General features: G+C 28.9%; 1 protein-coding gene across 16 annotated transcripts in view; it reads left to right on the top strand.

Annotated features, from left to right (window-relative positions):
• Nucleotides 1–21,039, top strand: part of LOC108977373 (heterogeneous nuclear ribonucleoprotein R) — a 127,667-nt gene extending 106,628 nt beyond the window's left edge. For 4 of the 16 annotated variants that reach the window (XM_018947006.1, XM_018947005.1, XM_018947007.1 and 1 more), the window contains exons 6-13: nt 2,367–2,500; nt 2,893–3,021; nt 3,091–3,231; nt 3,302–3,408; nt 4,069–4,196; nt 7,353–7,594; nt 11,881–12,124; nt 20,710–21,039. In XM_018947006.1, coding sequence (XP_018802551.1) covers nt 2,367–2,500; nt 2,893–3,021; nt 3,091–3,231; nt 3,302–3,408; nt 4,069–4,196; nt 7,353–7,594; nt 11,881–12,124; nt 20,710–20,882 — 1,298 coding nt within the window. In that variant the 3' untranslated portion in view covers nt 20,883–21,039. Of the gene's footprint in view, nt 1–2,366; nt 2,501–2,892; nt 3,022–3,090; nt 3,232–3,301; nt 3,409–4,068; nt 4,197–7,352; nt 7,595–11,880; nt 12,125–18,972; nt 19,260–20,709 lie in introns of those variants that run through there. The other 12 variants (XM_018947013.1, XM_018947012.1, XM_018947021.1 and 9 more) reach the window with 10 other exon arrangements.
• Nucleotides 21,040–24,888: the final 3,849 nt, after the last annotated feature.

Genomic DNA, 24,888 nt, shown 5'->3' with positions numbered 1-24,888 from the left:
TCTTTTAGGCATATATTTATATTTATTAATAAAAAATTTGTAAAAAAAAAAAAATTATAATTGTGTAGCTACAGCTATAAAATTACCCAGCGACACATGAAGCTATATTTTTGTTTCACATTTCCTACTATTAGTTACAACGCTATCTCTCTCTCTATCTCAATACCTCTGTGTCTTTGTGTCTTTCTTCCCTACTTTAATTTTGTTATGCGTTACTTTACATCATTCGTGTATTCATGAAAAGCAGTTTAAAACAATGGAGCTCAAAAGCGTTAATGCTAATTAGTTACATAATTAGTACATCAAGGATTGCCAGCTTCGCATTTCAATTGTCACATACTTGTAGTAAATACAACAACAACAACAATAAGAATGATAAAAAATATTAACTGAACATTAATTTATTGAGATAAATAATTTATTCAAATAAAATATGAGTAAAGAGTGCCTAATATTCGGTCCATTGAGCACATTTGTTAATTTCGAGTGAATTATGTCAAAAAACACATGGTAATGACTGGAGAAATACTATTTAATACTATATAAAAAGCGATTTGTTTAACCCATAAAATCCCGAGTGAACTCCTTGTCCACAAACAACCAGACGATTAGTAGCTCTCAAACAAACCTCTGTACATTATTCGTATTGAACATTTGATATCAAATTGTGAGACCACAGAAAATAAAATAATATTATATAAAAAGTATTTTCTGTTCTTTAAATATGTTGAAAATATTTCAAACAAAAATAAAATTATAGCTGCCCTTTTGAGCATAAGTGCTCTTTTTTGTAAAATAAAACGAAAACAATTGGCAATCGAAATTCGCTTTAATGTTAAAGTGCGCATACAATTCTGAAATAAAATTTTTAGTAATTTTATTGAAATTAATTTCAAGTAAATAGTACTTTAAATGCTAGGAATATAATTTTTTTGAGAACAGTTTTGGTTATATAAAATAATTTTTATTTATTTCACGCTAAATAAAAAAATTAAAATTTGGAAATCAGAAAAATTAAATAACAAAAAGTATTCTGTTTACATTTCCTCAAATTTTAATAAAATATTTTGATATTAAATCACAATAAACCTGGAAAATTAAAAGTATAAATATTTTTTTCATATTCCATTAAACTTTCAACCAAAAATTTTGCTATTAAATAACAATAACTAAAAAATAATAATTTACCTACAAATATTTCTGCATTTAAAGCTTACAAATACTTGAAGTTAATATTCGAAAATTATAATTTTTTTGCGTTTATGCCTCAATGTGTTTCCATTTGTATACAATATTTATATATATTATATATACTCCAACTTATTAAATGCATAAGAAGCATATTCGTACTTATAAATCACATATGACTCATCTGTGTTTTTTTATCTACTACATTAGGTACATATACATACATACATCAGTACCTACATATTTATTATACGGTATTATCAATAAATGTTTTCTTTGAATACTATGGTTTCACTTGGTGTCTCTAGTTTTAAACGAAAATTCAACTTGGTTATGTACACAAACACACAACTAAATAAATTTCGTTATGTATACGGTTATATTATATACAATATTTAAGAAGGCAAAAATAAAATGTCTGTAGTATATATGTACAATTTTTTAAGCAATATCATACGGCATTATTTTTCATTAGATGTGCATTTGTGAAATTTGATTTAATTTGCGCTTAGGTTTTGAAACATAAAAATTACTACTGACCTAAGGTAATATGAAAGATTAAGTCTTGAAAAAGTTAAGCAAACAAATTTTGGCATTGGTTTTTCACACGTTAAAAAACGAATGAAATAAATATATTATTCGCAAACGAAGAAAAATTTAAAAAAAAAGATATATATATATTTATATATACATATATACTCGTTTATAAATAATTATTTTAAGCATTTCGCACATTCTTAAATGTATTATCTCTGTATGTGCAATTTATTGATTTTTGTCTATATACATAAATTAAACCAAAATGAAATGCGAGAAAATTCACTATTTTGCATAACAACGCCCCCTCCTAATGCTTGTGATGTGAAATTTTGCAATTTTCGATGCTTCTTCCTTTTACCCCTTCGGTAAACAATTCATGCGAAATTGAGTAGGAAAAGCAATTCGAGAGTGTATTATAGGAGTAACATTAAGAGCTACTCCCGTTATTGCTATTATCCGCTCCATATGTTATAATCATAATTATTTGTTGTATTTTTTAATAAATTTCCACGAATTACCCTTAAATTTTCTTGAATTTACTTAGTAATTACTACCAATTTTACTAATGAGTGCATGCATTTTTTTGTTTTTGTTCAAATGTTTATTATTGTTATGCGCACACACACGCACACATTTAGCTGGCCTTATTGAAGTGATCATCTACAGTTCACCCGATGATAAGAAGAAAAATCGCGGATTCTGCTTCCTCGAATATGAGTCACACAAAGCCGCCTCGCTGGCAAAACGAAGACTTGGCACTGGCCGAATCAAGGTAAGTGAACGATTATGATTGTAAGTATAAGTAATGAGTGTAATTATAAGTAATTAAATTTATTACAAATAATTAAATATCAAAGCAAAGACAACAAGATGTAAGTGGTAGCACTAACAAAACGGAAACAAAACACAAAAAAAGTTCATATTAAGGATAAAGCTTGATACTAAAATTGCCCTTAAACACTGTTGAAATAATAAAAATATTATAAAATTAAAATTAAAAAATGTAGATATACAATTAAAAATAGATATTTAAATTAAAAAACTGTATAAAATTAAAAATGTATATTAGAATTAAAAAAAATTAATAAATTAAAAAATTTTTATAATTAAAAATATTAATTTTTTATAAATTATTTAACAACACTACTAATTTTATCCACTCAGGTCTGGGGATGTGATATCATTGTCGATTGGGCTGATCCGCAAGAGGAACCAGACGAGCAAACAATGTCAAAGGTGAAGGTCTTGTACGTGAGGAATCTAACGCAAGACGTTAGCGAGGAAAAACTAAAGGTAATATTAATGTTAGCATTACCAATTTATATAAGCAATCGTTATATACCAAACTTTCTCTAATTACAGGAGCAATTTGAGCAATATGGTAAAGTTGAGCGCGTTAAGAAAATCAAAGACTACGCTTTCGTGCATTTCGAGGATCGCGATAGCGCTGTTATTGCAATGCGCGGCCTTAACGGCAAAGAGATTGGCTCTTCTAATATTGAGGTACACAAACACACAACACAACTTTTTCTGTTGGACAATTTTTATATGTCAGCATTTTGAAAATTTGCAGGTCTCACTTGCCAAACCACCATCGGACAAGAAGAAGAAGGAGGAAATCCTACGTGCACGTGAACGTCGCATGATGCAAATGATGCAAGGACGTCCCGGTCTCGTTGGGTAAGTGCTGTCGCGACAATAAATTAGCATAAAAACAAATTTAAAAATAAAAAATTATTTAAACACTAATACCACCCCGCTATTGGCGTGTCAAAATTCAAAAATACTACTAACCGACTTATTTTGAATACTTACAATAACAAATTACCCCATGTGCATCGGCTTTTGTGCTGCTTATTTCAACGCAGCAGTTTCGGTTTATAAAAAACGAAGTTCACCACCACCACTTCGTGTGTGTGTGTGTGTGTGAATTGCCCCTAACCGTTTGAGCTCGTAACTCCTTTTAAATGCAATTTACAATTTTTTAATTAATTTTATATTCTCTCTCTTTCTCTCTCCCCCTCTCTCTCTTTCTGCACGCACTCAATTAATCATTCAAACAAACGCTCAATTTGTGTACTTATTCACAACAAACATGTGACAAACAACAAAAAAAAACTTAAACATAAATTAAAAATACAACAACAATGCAAATGAAACAAAAAACACTAATAATAAACATAATAAAAATATAAAAAAAAATCAAAACCAAAAAAAAAACATAAACGCATTTAATGCAACTCACCTCTGTTACATTGGCAACCGTCGCCCATTGTTGCCCCCTGTGTTTGTGTCTGTGTGTGTGTCTCTGTGCCCATGTCAATTTGTAACTCATACTAGCTATGAACAATTATCTCCATACAGAAACTTATCGCCCACACATCCCAATATGATGTCATTAGCAGCGCCAATGCGCTTACCTGGTGGCCCACGAATACCGCTACGCGCACCAATACCACGTGATTACGGTAAGTCATATAGCGTTTTTTTACAAATAATTAACACTCACTTAAATTAGCTTTAATACGTATCAACTAAATACATACATACATATATTTATATATATATATATATACATAACTACATATGTACTTTTTTGGATGGTTTATATTACATATACAAATACAATGTATTTTACATTAAATTACAAACAAAATTTGAGAAAACAAAAATGTCAAAAGACACTTGGCATAAAAGCATTAAAGAGCACGCTAAGCGGCGTCAAGTTAGTTTTGCAGTTGACATGCGCAATATTGTATTGTATATACTACATAACTACCCATTTAAATATTGGAAAACGACCCTTTTTAACTAAATAAAACAAGCGTAAAAAGCAGTTGTAAATTTTTTGGTAAAAAAACTTAGTAATCAACCTTTATATAATAAAGTACCGTATTATGCTAGGCAAATTAGCTACTTATAAACCGTATGAAGTATCATATCACTATTGTGACTGTAACTGCATACCCCTTGAAGCAATGGGTGTAAAGCTAAAATAAATTCTACATTCAGAATTAGTCTAAACTAATTTACAACTAATAGTTTTTATATACAGTTTTCAAATTTTTTTATCTTATACTTTAGTTGACTCCAAAAACAAAAAAAAATCTTTTTAAGTTACTACTAACAATGATATACATATCCCTCCCAATATCCGTTTTGCGTAGTTTGTTTCGTTTGTCTAATCCCCAACCATTTCTCACTCACCGTTGATTTTATAACCAGCTTTTGCAAATAGCTTTTAACCCATAAAAAATCATGCATTTTTACCCATTATTTTCATTTCAAATTTTCACATTAATTTTTCACATTAAATTTTCATTAAATAATTATTATAATTAAATTTAAAAAAAATTATAAGCAATTGAGATGTTTTTGTTATCGGTGTGTGTTAAAGCGTGTCCAAGAAATCATTAGTACTATTGCATAATTTGTATAATCAAAATTAATGTTGCACTTTTTCCATCACATTTTCATAGTTTCTCAGAAATTTTCTAAATTAATCAGTAATTATATAATAAATGTTGGTTTATTGTTGTTTTTTCTCATCTTCTATGTGTGTACTAATTTGTGTTCCGTTTAAAGAAACTGCATGTTCTTGTTGTTATTTACTATAACTACTACTGTTTGTTGTAACCTTTTGCATAAATTTGTTTTTATTCCATTTTTTTATAAAACAGTATACTAAAAAATTTATAACCAGTTTTTTGTAAATGTTTTATGCAATTTAAATTGAAATTTTAAAACTAAAAAATAATAGCAACTAAATATTTTTTGACTTCAATGTTTAGTAATATTAGTGATAAATTTCTTTTTTACTATCTTAAATGTTGCAAATGCCACAACGTTTACCGACTTTTAAGCACCCTGTATACTATATGACGTTATAACAGCGGTAAGTAATAGCACATGCAGTACGATAAACTAGCACTAGCGTGTACGCTTAGTCAAGCAAGCCGAAACGATTCACAAGAAGCGAAAAACAAAATTTCAAAAATGAAAAAAAATTAATTAATTAAAAAAAAAAATTTATAAAATTTCATTTAAAAAAATAGCAAAAAATTTCTAAAAACTGTAAAAAAATGGAATAAAAACAAAAAACCCACAACAATATTATCATATGTTATAACTAAGTTACCAAAAATTAGCAAAAATTGCAGCAATTAATAAATCCCTAACACGCAAATTTAATATGACCCCCATTTGTACCCTTTGCGCTCCACAACCCAAAAAAAACTTTGCTTCCAAATAAAAATTTTGTATGTGAAAAGCGTTCCTGAGCAAACACAGCGAGGTCTGTCTGCAATCGGTTGTAAACGTCTTGACCAACACCCTGTAACCTATGCATAACATACCGTACGCTATGCTCGGCCATAAAATATGAAGACTACTCTCTCACACCGTTCAGTACACACACTTATTTTTTTGTAGCCATAGCGAACTATAGCTTTGATTTTAGTTTTGAGTAATTATAATTTTCTATAAAATTCTTAGTAGTTATAGTCTTTATTTTAATTTCTAAATAAAAAATTAAGTTTGCGTTAAAGTGGTAATAAAGCAAAATTTTGTAGCGTGCCCTTTCTGCTGTATATTGTATTAGGTATCATAACATATTTGAGGTTGTAAGGACATTTTTTTGTTTAGTGAAGAAGAGGTACCAGCAGAGATCTAATTAAGACTTTTGACTGCAAATGTTTCGAAGTTATGAGTACTAGGTAAAAAATACAAATACCTATTTTTGTTTAATCTACGTTTGACAAAAAAAAATTGTGGATTGCTATATTAATATCGGTATAGTAATAAGTTTTACTTTCTGGCAAATTGAAAAATCCGTTAGTTCCACAATTTTACCAGATCTTATGAAAGGAATAGAAAAAACTGTCTTGGAATATAGTTTACGAAGCTAACATAAACTGCAAAGCCAACTCATTTTGAGAAAAGAACCTTAGCACAGAAAGTTGTACGATTTTTCAAGCAAAAACAAAAAAGCTCAGAAGTCACCCAAATACAATTAGTTCCGTTTTGTATACAGTAGATTGGAGAAACCGTGTAAAAAGAACACGCCTACAAATTTCTGGTAATTACAATTGCTGACAAGTAAACTTGCTTGTATGCCAAAACAAGAAAAATACTATAAATTTTTTATTCAAAAAAAAAAATAAAATAAATCCAACAAATAAAATTTAAGCCCCATAAATTTTAATGAAATAAAATTGTGAAAAAACTTAAAAATTGTATTTTCAAAACTCACATAATACCCACGAATATTACGAGAAAAAATTAAGTCATCCTTGGTACATACTAATAATATAAAAGAAAGAAATGTAACTCTTAAAAGATAGACAAAATTTCAAAATTTATTTATATAATAAACGATTATTTTTTATTTTTAACTTGTTGTGGCATATAGAGAGGCTAACGCTATAGAATTAAGCTGCATTACCCACAATATTTATACATATGTACATGCAAATGTATGTAGATATGGTAAGCAAAATTATTAGAAATAATTTACATCTTCTAAATTGTTGAAAATTTAAATGAAAAGTTAATATTTTTGTTTAATCTAATTTGTTGTTTTGTAATTTTCGAACATTTGGTCAACATTTCTTAATAATTTTTAGAAGAAAAAGTTGAAAGAAGCACGAAAAGAATACCACAGCAAAATTTTTCCCAATTTATAGATTATGATTACGACTTTTATGGTTATTCGGATTATCGTGGCGGCTACAATGAATCCTATTATGACGATTTTTATCGCACCTATGATGGAGAGTACTTCTTTGATTATCCACCGAGCGGTGTGACACCATTGCCAACTGGTGGACCCGCTGGTGGACTGCAGAGAACGGCCAGAAATAATGTGGTGGGTCTTACATTCTTCTACTACTACTTACTACTACTACTACTACTACTTACTACTATTAATACATACCGTTCCCACTATTATCATACAACACCACCCCCCTCCACTATACAATTCCCGCAGCTCCAAAACCTGCCATAAACGCAGATTGGCTTACACTTGAAAAAATATGTATTTGGAAAAGTTTGGCATTTCGAAATTCACATTTTGCATACATTTATTTTCAAGCGTGTTTTGAAGTTCAAACCAAACGTGAAATATCTGAATATTCATGTATAAAATTAGTGGTGAACAATTTATTTATCTTTCTTTTCGAAATTGTTGTAGATGCGCTCGTAGTATTTTGAAATTTAAACAACTTTTGCTTTTATTTGAACAAAATTTAATATTTTTTGATTTTTTCTTTTCATGCTTTTTTATATTTATTTATATATATGCTTTGTTGATTTTTGGAATATGCAAATTTTCATTTTGGACAAAATTTAAAACTAAAAGTCAAAGTACACACAAAAGGATAGAAATAAAGACATTATCTTACACGCACACATGCTTATCATAATCAACACTGTGTACAACAACTGCAACGACAATGTGAAGACAAGATCACAAATTTCAAAATCGCCGCTACCAGACATCAAAATTTTGGCCTCACTCATGCTTTCAGGGATACTTTTTCTCTAAACCCTAACTCTAGTATTAGTTCTTATCTAAATCCTTATAATAGCTACATAAGTACAAAAACATTTGCCGTAACCGTCCTGTGAGTGTTAACCGTTATGTACACCCACCCGCATTTAGCTAAGTAAGAAACGTAAAGAAACTGCCATACCTAGATACAAATTCATCCGATACTAGCAAAAACTAAATATACTTTTTTTACATTTTTCGTTCAAATCCTCATTGCATTTTCTTAACTACAACAAATCAATTCAACACTTTTCATTTGCACATGCTTTTACTAAATATTTATATATTTTTTTTTTTCATTTTTACTTAAATCGCTTATTTCTGTTCATTAATTTAATTTAGAAGGCTGTTTCTATTTAATGCTAATTTGCTTCATTGATTTACTCACATGATATTTCTATGCTTAGTTGTTACGTTGTTGGCTTTGGTACAAATAGTAACGAAATTATACATGCACATATATAAATTATAGAAAACCAATATTAAATATTAGACTATTTTTTTAAATTTACAAGCATTGCCAACAATTATAGCACAATTAAGCAAAGTAAATTTAATTTTTTTTAAGTTTCCTAAGCTTTATTTAAAATAATTGAGCTGAATGAAGTGTGCTATTAAAAATTTGTATTTTGTAAAATTTTAATATTGAGTGGGGAAATCTTAAGTGGAAATTTAAATTATAAAAAACTTGTTTATTACTTGCCTAAGACTCCATTTTACACGGCCAAAAAGAATATAATTTCAAGTTATTTCTTAAGAAATTTTTTGCTAAGGCTTAACAAAGTCTTTAATGAAAGTTTTTTTCCTGAGATTCTAAGCCTAATGTTTTCGTAGGTCTCCTGGGTCGGAAAATATATGAATTTCATTTTGACTCCAGATCAAAAGCCTCCTAATTTTTAAGATAGCAATTTCTTAATTATTCCAGGAATACTAAAGTGTAACTTTTTGTTAAATCTATGAATATTTCTTGGTTTGTTTTTAAATATACACTGAAAATGTTTTTGACCAATGAATATGGAATTAAAATACTACATTTTTCGATTATCCAAATCTCTAGTCAATCATTAAACTGCTCCTATTTCCAATTTATAGATAACATTTTCTAAGATCCCTGAGTCAATAAATTTAAATTTTTCACAAACAAGCTTTTTGGAAATTTAATTTTTTGAAAACTACCTAATACATAAAATTAAAAAATGGGTTTCTAAATTAAAATTTCATCACAAAATAACATTTGTTAAACTTTTTTTTTTCCATCGCAAAATAAAATTTTGTATTCAACTTATTCTTAAATTTTCATCGCAAAATAATATTTATTACACTTTTATTTTTTAATTGTGAAAAATCATTTATTGTCGATCTGGATTTGAAATTTTCTAAAATTATTACTTAACTTACTATAAAGCATTATATAGCTTCATCTACATTTGACACTTTTACTCACAAATCCATGTCTCATCGGCAGTTATAATGCTCTCCATGGATGTGAGATCAAAATTTTGCACGACCACGCATGTCCAGAATGACCTATTTACGGGGTACATGCCTTTAAAGATCTCTCGATCGTGCTTTTTGTCACAATGTCACGTTCTCCACTCGATATTCAAGTTTTACAGCTCACAGAGAGAAACCAAATATGTTTTTATTTTTTAAATTTGCTTTATATGCTTTTTGTTAATTAATTTTATTATTTATTATATTAGATAAGTGCTCACTGCCTTATACCTACTAACCTAAGCAAACTAACCTTAAGCTTATTTATTTCATTTAAAAATCGACAATAATATTGGTATAAGTTAAAAAAAAAAAAAAAAATAAGAAAAAAATAAAAAAAAAAAAAAAAAAAAAACAAATTTTGTATGTAATATGGCCTCGTAAATCGCTTAAATATTTTATACCAAAATATTTTATTTTTTTCGAATTTTACAATTCAGAATTTTATAAAATTTAATCTAATTTGAATTTAGATTTGAAAAACCAAATGTGTCAATCGCAAACTCGAAATTTGTTTTGATCAAAACATAAAATATAATTCTTCATACATATCTAAATTAAAGCAAAGAATTATTGATTTTTATAAAGCCTGCATTTAACCGGGTACCGTATTAACAACATACATACGTGTGCAAGTTAAATGCAGGCGTGCAAAAAGTACAAAAAATGGGGAAATTATGTTTTACGTAAGTTCTATTCATGCATATACTACATACATACAGACATTTATTTCAAATATATGTTATATATTCTTATGCCTATATATATGTATATATACTTAAGTATTTCATATTTTGTTAGTGTTCTACTGACTTAAACGTCACTAGTACAAAAAGTCTACGAAATTTAAATGAAATTATACAGTTATATAGTGTGCAAAAAGAAACAAAAAGTGAAAATTTATATAAATATCTGGCAATACTACATTTAGAGACTTTTACATTACATATAACAATTTTTTCCAAGTACAAATTGTGTCGCTTTGAATTTGGAATTATTAAGTTTAAGCTTTTATACTTTTCACAAGTTTTTTATGAAGACATTAATTTTTATTATAATTATTCATATTAATTGATTTTTAAACATGAAAATCTAACGCGTTAATTTCGATTTTTTCTTTTCTTTCTTTTCCTTTTTTATGTTTCGGTAAATACCAAATATATCATCTTAAAAAAATTATATATATATGTTCGTCAAATCACAAATACCAAATACAAAACAAAACTTACCAATTCACAACAACAAATCTGAATGAAAATGCTCTCACAACAACTGCGAAATTTCAAAACTGCAACCACAACCATTTGTTCTAAAATGAAACCATTTCGAAATCACCTGTTATTTTTCGCAACCAAAAACCAAAAAAAATCAAAAACCTATTTTATATACTATCTTTTTCCAAACTTACTAAATGAATGAATTCTATTTTTTTAACATTGAACCGAATTCAAATATGTGCCGGAAAAAATTACGAAAACCCCTCCAAAAAAATACAAAAAATTTCAATTTGAACCATACACCGGATATCAAAAATCGTATGTTTATCGAAAACCTATTTTACTAAAATCGTATACCGTTACTATACTCCCATTGCATTATTGTCTAAAACAAAAACCATTAATTGTATTGTTAAATTTGGCTACCACCTTTGGCGATTCATGTATATGAATTTATAAATAAACAACACGTACATATATATTGTGTACATAATGTATTATACATTTATGCATAATGTTTGTGCGAACGAATTGACAACGGCGCTCTGCACATGCCGACAACAATGCGGAAATAACGCAAACTAATCTCGTCCAAAAACCAACCAACCAACTGAACTACCAAACAACCGACCAATCAACCAACGAATTCGATATAACTCTATTGAAACTTACGAAATTTGTGCAAACCCAAATACCAAATAACCAACTTCTACACACACCTACATATGAACACACAAACATACGCTACTCACACACACATATATTTATATATATATATAAATACACCTAACTGTAACAATTGATAACCACTACAACAAAAACAACGACAAATACAACAACAACATCACCAACAACAAATCACAACTATAACAACAACAATAACAACAGGGGGTTGGTCGTGGACGTGGAATCACGGCCACGCGTGGCCGAGCCGTTGGGCTCCGTGGCAACATCAGCCGTCAGGGGGCCCCTCAAGCGGCGGCGGCGGTGGTGGCGGCGGCGGCGGTGGCAGTTCAGCGGGGGGCCACCGCTCAGGGGGCTCAGGCAGCAACCGGGGGGGTCCGTGGGGTGGGACAAATGCGTCCCAACGCTCGTGGCACCCAGCACGCCAAGCCGCTACAAAATTTACCAGGTGAGAAATTCATTTCAACCAAATTTATTACAAGAAAAAAGTAAAAAAAAAAGTAAATAAAATACCACAACAACAAATAAAAGTGCATCAAAACAACATTGAAAATACCATAAAGAGTATAAATAATAAAAAAATTAATAAAATTTAAAATAATACAATAACAAGTCCATAATAATTATGATTGTAAATCAACAATTAAAACAAAATCACAACAACAACTACAGCAGCAACAAGCACAGCAGAGTCAGTGTGTGTGTAAGCTTAATTTACAACATAACAGTACCAGTAATGGCGTAAAAGCAAAAACAAAAGCAAAAACAATATGAATTAATCAAAGGAACAGCATTTGTTTAAACTGGCTAATACACATCTACAACATATAATTAGCATTAGTAAATACAACACATTTTTATATTACCAACATACACACACACACACATACATATATACTCGTACATACACACATACACAAAAAATCACAGAGTTGTTTTTTGTAAGAGATTTCAATAAAAATGCATATGTGTGCGTCAACGAATTACCTACACAGCCTACGCACGCATACATACATATACTATATACACGCATACATCGATGTATTTGATGCAAGTACAATGTAGGAAGAAAGAAGTCAAGTTGGTTGTATTGCATACAGCTGAACTGTGTACTGTTATTTACTGTGTTAGCGAAAGTTCCCTTAGAAGTGTGCTACGATTACTACTTTTAAGTACTTTTTATTATACGAGTAATCATACAGATGTAATGTTGTTATTGTGCTAGCGGAATATATACTTTTCTACGATTTTTTACTGCATACATGCATACGTACTAGTAACACTTACTCTATTGTTAATTAATTAGTTTAAAAAAAAAACAAAAACAAAACCAAGTTTACTGTTATCATAATTATTGCTAAACATATATATACATACATATATTGTAACTGTTTCTTGTAATTAAGTTAAACAATAGTTGCTAAATACAAGTTTGATATTATTTTCTTCTTTTCTTGAATATTTTCACAAACACATTTTACAATTTCGCTACCAATAGTTTTTGAAATTCGTACCCTTGAACTTAAATTTGACATATTTTTTATATTTTAAATTAAATAATTACTTTTTCCTCGTGTGCACCCGCACCGACACCCCCAACCCCCTTGCTCTTTGATCTGACTCGCTCTTAAGTTTCAATACTTCAAAAATACCCACATACATATGTATGCTGTATGATTTGTGTAAATCTATATATTTTCTCTCTCACTCTATCTCTCTTGTTGTCAAAGTAATTTTTAGTAATGTGAATTATTATATTAATATAGTTGAAATTTTATTCATTATATAATCTGCAAATTGTAATTATTTTATGCATAATTTTAGTACTTTACATTAAATAATTAATTAATTTCTTGATATAGTCGTTTACTGATATATGAATAATTTGTTGTTCTAATAATAACACACAATCAATTTTTAAATAAGTAAATAAAATATTGTATTTTGTTCGCATTTTGTAAGAAAGAAAAAACATTTAAATAAATATGAGACTTGCGCTCTCGCACTCGAACTACTACTTGTGTGCTCTCTTTCTCGTAGTCCTACTATGAAATATCTACTTTGCTTGTTTTTTTTTTTTTGTGGTCTGTCAAAAATGGTTTGTAGAGAATCGCACCATTTTTCGTTTGTTGTTTGTTACGCTATTTCCCTTTCTCTTAATTTAAAAAGCGCGTATTTGTAGTACGACCGACGGTTTCATTGGGTTGCCGGTTGGGTTCGGCGCAAAACTTGTGCGTTCTTTTGCAGTGATTGCGGCCGTGTCTGCACCTTATTACACTACCGTCCAAAAGCACAGCTACACGAGCGTAGTTTTCTTCATAAAATTGCATATGTATGTGTGTGCCGATTGAGCTTCGATTAAGCTTTCTGTGTCTACTACTTTTTTAGCATACTCCATACCTCCCTTTCTCTATCGCTCTCTCTCTATGTCATATAAATATTTCACATATTATGCCCTGCATGCAGTTTGCAAATTTAGACATGTATGTATGTACACAAATGTATTCGACACATTCGTATTGCTTGCAGTTAGTATGTTAAAAAATAATAGTCAAATAATATTTTCGCCACTTCGTAATGCTCGTTGTTAGTGTGAAAAAAATGCTCGGCTGTTGTTTATATGTAACTGCATTTTTGGCAGCTTTGCAAGGAAGGCGCATAAGCAAAAACTACAATAACTCAGCGACCCAACCACGGCACATTCATTTCTAAAAACAACATACACACCCTGTATGTTCTTAATTTACTTATACTCGTTGCTTTTTTGTTTCTCTTCGTACTCTCTTCATTTTTTGTTTGGTGAAAAAGGCAGTAATGAATCGATTAGTATTTAATAGTCAGAAATAATACCGTATACCTAAAAAATATGCCACACACACAAACACATACTTTTGGATGTATGTGTAATCATTACTTCAGGTGTCTACTTTGTTATCCATGTTTTCAAATCTGTAGCGCTGAACACTGTTTTTTGGTCCACCACTCTTAACGGTTATTTAATTTAAATTTCTTAATATGTGCTCGAATATGTTATGTGTACATATTTTTTAGTTATATCGTGTCCTTATGCATATAAGTTCAAAATTCAATACATATGTATATTACATATCGTCACCTAAAATGCAAAACAACGTATCATCAAAAAAGGAATTGAGTTTTTTTATTGTTTACGATTCACTACATTATATAATATATATGTAGCAATAAATTTTAAGCTACCGCTGTCAGATATAATCAATATATAACCAATCGATAACCACTTTATAACCAATATATAACTATTTTACAACCAAAGCTCATATTTTGTTTCATGTGAGTGGTTTCTATTTCATCGTTTTTCCTTCGCCTGTCAACTTATGAAAAGGGATGTTACTTTATTTTACATTTTTGGTGACGATATACATATGTATGTATATTATCCATGCACGGTTACATGCGAAATTGAAATCGGTTTTCAAAAGTATGAAAAAATCAATAAATATATAAATTAAAACACATTCGAAACAATGAAAAGAACGAACAACAATCAAGCAAAAACACAACCACCCGGCATACAGTTTTAACGGTTATTTGTTATCAAAAAATATCCTAAGACAAACGGCATTTCATATATGAGTAATATATGCAAAAGCATAAACCCAAAAAAATTCAAACCAAACACCGTACAAAATTCCTCTTTCTCCAATTGACGTGTATATATAATTTTTTTAAGATTCGATATTTGTTTTGTATTGATTCGAAATATTTTTTGACATGCAAACATACATACATACTACTAACAATACATAAAATAACTACATTACAGTAAGGCAAAAAAAAATTGACTTTGTTGTAAACGGCAAACTACTTGTAGTTTCTAGAAAAAAAAATTGACACTGAAAAGCCGAAAGAAGTAAGTCAAGAAACACACAGTGCTATATAGTGTAGTGATTTGTTACAATAATAATATAAATATTTAAAATAATTTAAAAATAATAATAATTTTTAAAATATCATTTCCCACACATTAGCATATTAAACGTTTCACGCTCATCGCTTGCGAATTTAAATCAATTAACACTGTCTGATTATTCGGGTCTCTGACAAGATAGGAAAAGCGATACAATATAATTAAAAAAAAAATTAAATTCATCCTGGTACATCTTGTTGGTAAGACTTTCGTTGTTATGTTGTCCAATGAATAACAACTGAAATGTTTTTCAAGCTCAAACTCCCGAGATGATGAGGAAGTTTAATAAAAGATTTTTCTTATCATAAATACAGGAGAGAGATGACTACTATTTATTTTATACCCTCCAAGTAGTATACCAAACTTTCCAGGCAATATGCACGATTAGGTACCTTTAGTGTTCTAAAAATATGCTAACCGTGAAAAATTCTCATGTTATCTAATAAATAACTGAAATGTTCTTTGTGCTCAAAGTCCCTTCTGAGGAGGAAGTTTAATTAGATTATTTTCTTTTATACAGGCTTTACATTTTCTGCTTATACGAGTATTTTATACTCTCGAAGCAGTATATCCAACTTTCTAGGAAATATATACCATACAATACCAGTGTTCCGAAAAATGCTCCCCGAGAAAAGAAGTCCATATATAATTAAAATATGTATTTCTTCATGCCAAAATATGGCTTTTTCTAGGTTTTCCAAAATATAGACAAATTCTCTTCATAATATTGAATGCAATTTTCTTGAAACACGTACTTATGTGATAAGGCTGAGCGAATATCATAGCGAATGTCGTATCAGCGGTGCCAATTATGACTGGACTAACAAAGACCAGAACTAGTTAAATTATGTGTTTTGTAGAAGGTTTAGTAAGAATAAAGAAAAAAAAGGAAAGAAGGAGATCAATATAGGTAAATTTGTTAGGAGAGTCGGATCTACGTAATCTACAAATCCAGTCCTTAAGGTAATATTCGAATCATATTTACCGAGATTTTCAAAACGCCTTTCTTCCGACAACTTTACCGCGTTAATAGTACCAGCCATAGAGATTAGAAAACTAATATCGATATTAATGGAAATAAATATATTTTAACATAACTACACATTTATCTATGCATAACCTTAAAATTTAACACTAAGCAACAAAAACAAATTTTATATAAACTCGAGCACGCAAATTAAAAAAAAAGTAATTTCGTGTTGCGATTACACAAAGTTTAATAAAAAAAAGTAAATTAATAAAAAAATGTCTTGTAAATTTCGAAAGCTAACGAAACCACCTTTCGATTTGCGAGTTTCAATCGATTAATGCTAATAATTAGTAAATAAATACAAATATTTTAGTAAATAAATATAAAATTGTGTGTTTGATTTATTCTCTTCATTAAAATATATTTATAAGCTCACAATTCTAATATCAAATATTCATGCCACACTCAGTTTTTACACAGCTAACAATTGTTACTTTTTTATAAAAATCATAAACTTAACAAAACAAAAATGCAACACTGCTACCATTACTACCTTTACCACAATTCTCTTCGCTACACAATTTTCAGAAACAGAATTTATGAAATAATGCTCGTTTTTTGTTTTAGTTCAAGAATTATCTTAAGCAATTATGTTTGTGCATATACATACATTTAATATATTTTATAATGTATGTATTCATCTTGTTTTGCGCGCAAATCAACATACATACATACATACTACTATGGAATAATTATATCGAAATACTATGAGAAAATACTAATCGATTCGTTATTTTGCATTAAGCTTTAGTTTATATGTATATAAATTATAGACATACATATATACATAAACATCACACACACATATACACATTCATATGGTATTGTAAATACATATATATTTATTTTATTATTTCAATTGCATCTTAATCATTAGAAGTTAGTATTTTTGTTGTTGTAATTGCATTAAGTTATATGATATTTGTGCTCTGTGCTTCTCATAAGTGTTTTATCTTAGAATTGGAACAGTGTTTGCCGTACTTTGTCGTAGATTCTTTTGACTGAAATAAATTAAAGCTTCTAATAATTTTTGTGGGCTCATGATTTCAAGACGTCAATATATCATGCTATGAAGTGTGAATGTTTTTTTTTTTTGATAACTAGCCTAAAGGTCGAAGCGATTTCGACCAGATTTTGGATAATGCTCCCGCAATTTCATAGTCTCGCTTACCTTGATATAATGCTTTGGAAATACCCTAACAATAAGCATTTTTGATATTGTTATTTTTGCAGTTGTTTTAAGAATGTTTGGCTATTTGAAAGATCTTGATCTCTTTTTAGAGGTATATTTAAAAGTTCCATTTCTGATCGAATTTGTAACAGATCGAATTTTTTTTCTTCAAATCTTGTTTTTCATACGGAAAAATTCAATTTAAATATGAAATGTATAATTAGCCTAAAATTAGACTAGATGGTTGACATTAATTTATGAAGTCGTGCTGAAATTGTTCAAATCACTTATTTTGGATCTTTGAATAAACGAATTTTATAGTTTTTTTATTATTATACTCTTGCGATATTGCTACAAAGTATAATCATTTCGTTCACCTTACGGTTGTACGTATGGCCTGAAACTAAGCGAGATAGACGTATATACAAGATACAGAAATGATCAATACCATATAACAAAACAAGAAAAAATGACGCTAACTGTCTAACTGTTCGTCCGTCCTTCCTTCGCTGTAACTTGAGTAAATATGGAGATATTTTGATGAAACTTGGTAGACGTGTTCCTTGGCAAAAAAGTAAGGACAAGTTCATAGATAGGTAACTGACACGCCCACAAAACGATATTATCCGAAGCATTAAATTAAGATACAGAACTGTAATTTGGCACATGAGATCGGAGTAGCCAGGGGCTCCTGTAATAAAGTATTGAAAAAGTGGACGTAGCATCGCCCTCTAATAAGATTAATGTATACATCTCTTCAACGACCCACCCAATTCAACCATTGCAAAGATTATAAGAACTCCTACCGACAGTGTGAAAATGGATAAAATCAGATGTTAAGCCCGCTCACACTAAAGCGCAATAAATCAATAACGAAAACGAGATAATATGACAGGGCGTCAATGGAGCCACCCACTCTTTCTTGGCAGAAAGAAATTTAAATACCTAAAACAATAACCTAAAAATATACTTCATTTATTTAAAACATATTTGTAGAAATTTGGTTTGCTAGACACAGTAGCATAGTTTACTGTTATTTAGCGCTATTGTATATGTGTTTTCAGTATTATGTTCATCGCTGCATTAAATTTCATTTTTCAAATTTTCTTCCTCTCTTCTGCACCGGAAAAAACGGTGTTTTCTTAGCATCCATCGGAGTACATGCGTAAAAATTTGAACATCAATAATAATTACCGACTACAAGTGAAATAAAATTTATTTGCATAATTGATGAAGAATAATGAAAATAATTGACAAAAAATATAGAATTTCTACAAGTAAAATCAGTACCAAATCAAACGCATGAATGAACAAAAATACCAGCGCAAGCAATTATTCATATTTACGCTAAATTGAAATTTGACATTTGTTAGCTACAAACTTCAATCAAACGATTTATGTGCGCAAAATATATTTCAAATACAAACGAAATTCAAACAAAAAGTAAACACTGATGTCCGTTAAAAACCCCAAGCAAAGAACTTCAATCAAAATCTAATTATTTGCTAGCACTCTTGTTGGATAAATATTTCAAATAAACATTACAAAACAAGAAACAAGGGAACCCAACCAAAAACCAAATGAGCGCGACTTTTCTATATATACTTTTGCTTCGAGAATGTTTTAAAGAAGCGTCCTCAGTCCAAGCGAATTTCTAACCTCAACGACTATCGACGTTGCCAATATTCTTTACATTTCTCTCACTCTACTACTGCCGCTAACTATCTATCTTTATCATTCAATTAGCTATCATCTTTGTATATCTGCACTTGATTCATTTATCTAGATATAGTATGCATATATAATTTTAATATGTATGTGTAATAATATACTCATATAATTATTTGTATTTTGTTTTTTGTCATTTACTATGTTCGTTGATTGTTTTTTTTTTTTTTTTTTTTTTTTTTTTTTTTTTTTTTTTTTTTTTTTTTTTTTTGAATACTCGTACTTCACATGTTGTAAATTTTCTATCATATAATTTCCTTTTGAAGAGAGAAAAACAAAAAACCATTTTGTATAATGCAAAATTTTGTCAAATTCTGGAAATAAATTTCTTCTTGTGTAATGATACAATATTAAAATACAATGAAGGTATTTTTTTATTTAATTACTTTTCTTTTAATGTTTTACTCCGCTTGCCCAAAACCGCTTACCAGATTACATCGAAACCATATATGCAATATATTTTCATTCCCATACAGGTTGCCACCGTTGATTTATTAGTGCCCTTTTTGTAATATATTTTTTTTTTTGTTATTTGTTGTAATTATTTCTAAATACCCAACTGTAATGTATGTATATTTTATGTACCTAATTATTATTTATTTTTTTTCTTAATTGGGAATATGAATATTGCAAGAAATTACATAAGTAAGGCAAGCCGATTTATGAATGGAAATGAAATTTAGTCTAACATTTTTTAATAAATTATTTTCTAAAATGAAACAAAAAATTTATCCCGACACCTTTCAGTGTCAAATGCAAAGTTGGACCTAGTTTGGCATAGATTGCTTACGAATTTCCATTCATTAAATAAACAAAAATAAAAGAAATAATCGATGTTTGTATGGAAACGGATTTTAAACTATCAAAAAATTTTGTCAAGATGCATTGAGCAGGTCAAAAATAAAGTTTCGAATTGTTCATATACACACTTAAGAAATTTTTATAAACATAAAATAATACCATTTACTTTTCTCTTTTCTCTTTGAATAAAAAAAACACACACACTCTTACAAAAAAAAAAAAAAAAAAAAATATTTCGACGATAAAAACTCCGCAAATTCTATACAACAATATGGCAACCACCAATTTTCTCAATTGTGTGCAATTACACGCACAAACACACACACATGCGCATCCGACCTTTGACGAGTGCAGTAGTCGGTAAACGTAAATTCGATGGAGGTCACCAAAATCCTGCAGATATAAAGCGACGTTACCCGAGCGGTTTAATCGGAAATGGCAGTTGGGGCAGTATACCGTTACCACAACAACCACTGGGCACCAATGGCGAGCAATGGTACACAGATACATTTCCAAATTGGGCTTAAATAATTATAATAATATTACAAAAAAAACAAAAACAAACAACAACAAGAAGCGCATATTACAATAACAACAACAATAAAATGAAAACCACATCAAGTAGCAGTCATTACAGAAGCGATTACATTAGCAATAATAACAACAACAACAAAAACTATATAATAAACTGAATAAAAACAACAACAAATACTACAACAACTCTTGACTACATATTACAAAGTTTTAAGCCGTAAATACAAAAAGATGTAAACATATGTTACAACAATAATAACAACAACGTAATTGAAAATTTTAAATGCATGTAAATAAAAACAAGTAGCTTAGCAGTTTATCCCAAATAAAATGCAACAGCAACAACAACAATAATATTGCATACCATCATAAGGAAAGTGCAACAAATTGTCAGGTCATAACCCTTGTAAAATGCGATAGACATACTGCAACAACAACAACAACCATACATATGTATGTATGTGTGTGCATATGTGTATATTTACTACATTTGTATGCAAAAGTGCATTAAAATATTTACTGCAAAGCAAATTAGGAAGCGTAGGGTGACAATGAACCGGTGCAAATGTTTAAAGTTGCCGAAAATCTTAAAAATTTCAAAAATTTCCTTTTTAGGAAGTCAATATAACCGGCAGTCAGTGCGAAAGTCAATAAAAAGGCATAAAGCAAAGAAAATAAAAAATTACGTATAAATATGTATGTAGGTAACTTTCCACATATGTGCATATGTATATGTATGCAACCACTTAGAGAATACAGGAGTTGTATTTGCAGCCCGCAAACAACAACAGACATACAAACACACTTACGTAAATATATTTGTATACACGTTGAATAGCAGACGGTGTTATTTTAAATTAGAAAAACAATAATAATTTATATATACATACATAATAAATAATTATACATAAATGAAAACAATGATTCTCTATTGCGAAAATTAGTAAAAATAAAATTAACAAAAATAATTAAAAAAAAAAAATAGCTAAATCATTGAGCAGTACACATTTGAAGATACACGTCCGTAAATTTCGCAATTAAAAAGGAAATTATGTAAAAAATGCATGTGCAAATGCATACATTTTAAAATAAAATTAGTAGTCTGATTCGACGCTGAAGAAAGCAAAATAGAAAATGAAAAATATATTTGCAAAAACAACCGCAAGACAATTTTTAACAGCTACTCTTACGTTTTTTCGCTGCTTTGCGCATTTTAATTGCATACATATGCAACAATAACAACAACAAAACTTTTAAACGCCATAAAAATTCTCATTTCTTTTATTAAAACAACAAATGGTAAAAAAATTAAAATCTTATATTCTATGGTGCCCAGTTGTCGGCAAATACAGCTAACGTATCATTTTACTGTTAAAAAAGCCATTTCGACACGCACTTTTTATACACAATTATACACAAAGCGCAGACAAGCAAAAACAATTAAAAATATAAATTCTAACAGATAATATTTTACAGCAAGAACCTCTCAAAATATGTATCAAACACACAAATTTGTAAATATGTTGCCGAGTGATTAAAAAAATATATATGAAAAATTATAAAAATATATAAGTACATATAAGAGTAGTAAAACTTTAAATAAAGCGTCTTAAATTTGAACACAAACATATACGTCTTGAGTGTAGAATGCAAATTTGCAAAATATATTAAACAAATAAAAATATTTACTTTGAAATTTCAAAAAGCAAAGCTTGGCGAAAAAAATGACTGACAATTGAAAATTCTTAAAAATTATACATGATTTAGCAAGTATGTATGTATATGCAAACTTATACGATTATAATGGGCAAAAATTAATTGATAATGCATATGTAGTAAAAAAATTACAAAAGAAAATACAAAAACAAAAAACCTTTACAATTATATGATGCAATTTAAGAAAAAATAGCCGACAGCGGGTTATTTTGTGCCGGAGTAGACGGCAGCATGTGGCATTATTGTGTAATGTTGACATGTTGTGTGTAAAAAAAAATATAAATATAAAGTTTTAAACATAACCGAAAATACAAAAACACTAATTAATTAAAAAAAATTTTGTCTGTATTAAGTTTTATAGTTTATGACAAAGTTTCGGAAATTTGTTTGTATATTGTATTAAAATTTATATAAATATATTTTGTAACTTAACTGAAGTTGAAATATTTCGACTTGTGCGTAAATAAAAAGAATATTATGTTTGAGAGTGTTTTGCAACTAAATTTCCCAAATTTAATTTTATATATATAAACTTCAACATTTCTGAAATTTAAAAAAAAAAAATGATTTTTTTAAAAACATGCATTAGACATATGAATATTGTTGGCAATACAAAACAAAATATTATCTTAAAGTAAAAGCTATGAGTTAGGCGTATTTTTATTTCAAAAAAATATAGTAATGTTAGGACGTGTAGATAATATTTACAAAAAATAAATTACAATAATTCAAAAGAAAAAGGCGTAAATAAAGTAAAAACTGCGTTTAGTGCAGCAACAAAATGCATACAAACCAATAAACTGGGTTAAGTGAACCAACAAAATATCATAAAATACGGCAACGAACTAATTAAACATCACATTATGCTTTTATATTAATGTATTTTTAATAAAAACAAAAGAAAAAACAATTTCCCATAAGAAAGCCACTATAAACAATGAAGACATGTAAAGCAAAAATTAAGCTTAACGATGAAAAGATCAGTGTCACATATTTATATAGTATAAAACAAATAAGGAAACTTTTAAAATATTACAAAAGTAAGCGAATACATATAAAAGTAATAAAACCTTCAAAGCAACATATAATTCTTATAGATACATATATATATATATATATATGCTGTCTCTTATACACATCTAGATGTGTATAAGAGACAGNAAAGTGAGTTGACAACAAGCAGCGCGGTGAAAATGCGAGCAAATTGCGGAAATGCGACACAATATCCACATCAGTATATGCATATACATTTATATGTATAAAAATTTCCCTAAATACAATTGACTAATCAATAATTAATAAAAATGCGTAATGTAAAATCGGAATTAAAATAATTCACATATATACTATAAAAGCAAATAAACGATTCAAGTATCCACATGCAATAAAAACACAACTAACCTAACATAACCTAGAATTATTTATGCCCCAAGTTACATAATACACGATTAAAGTTATTCATACATAAACGCTCTTAAATAAATAGCAAAAAGTGAAATAGTGAAGAAGTTCAGAAGTTCAGAAAATCAATTGATGAACATGCACGCCACAAACACATTTCGGTAACTGTCAACCAATAATACAGGGTATCTGGTGTTCCATTGTTTGAAAGAAAGAGCAGTGTGACAGAAAGAGGGAGGAGCTGTTTCTTGAGTTAATTTTCATATTATTACGCGCAAAGTAAGAATGGAGCGCAGCGGCATGAGAGACTCGATATTTTCAAAACCGATATGGCTTCTTACATTTTGCAACCGATTCAAAAAGAAATGGCTTATTGAAGTTAATAAAATAACAGTTGGTAAAATTAAAAAAAAATCCTTAAGCGTAACAGTTCTTAAAATGTTTATAATTTTTAATAGACAAAAATATTTTTTGGTATTTTAACTTCCCTTTAATCCTGGCAATATTGATTTTAGTTAATGAAACTGTTTTCACTTTTTATAAATTTATAAAATTTTATCTTCGAAACAAAGGAAAAACAATAAATTCAAATTTTCATATTAAACAATTAAAAATTATAAAAATTTTAACTTAAATAATAAATTCCATAAAAGAAAAACATTTTGCTGCTAAGCGCGTCCATACTTTATGCTTTTCAAAAGCTGTAATAGAAAGAGTGAGCCTTGTAGCCTATGCAACCCTGCTGCATTTTCGTACTGAAGAAAAACGATTCACTGATCAAAGAGTAAAGGGGAAATTATTTTAAAAAAAATATATATGTATATTCAATTCAACATAAACATTTGCACACTTTTTTTTAAACTATTTACCATTTCACTATTA

This window comes from Bactrocera latifrons, unplaced genomic scaffold (genome assembly GCF_001853355.1).
Source record: "Bactrocera latifrons isolate USDA-ARS-PBARC rearing strain unplaced genomic scaffold, ASM185335v1 scaffold_88, whole genome shotgun sequence".
Classification (NCBI taxonomy): Eukaryota; Metazoa; Arthropoda; class Insecta; order Diptera; family Tephritidae; genus Bactrocera; species Bactrocera latifrons.
The sequence above is the reverse complement of the archived record's forward strand: the minus strand, read 5'-3'. Positions and strand labels throughout refer to the sequence as shown.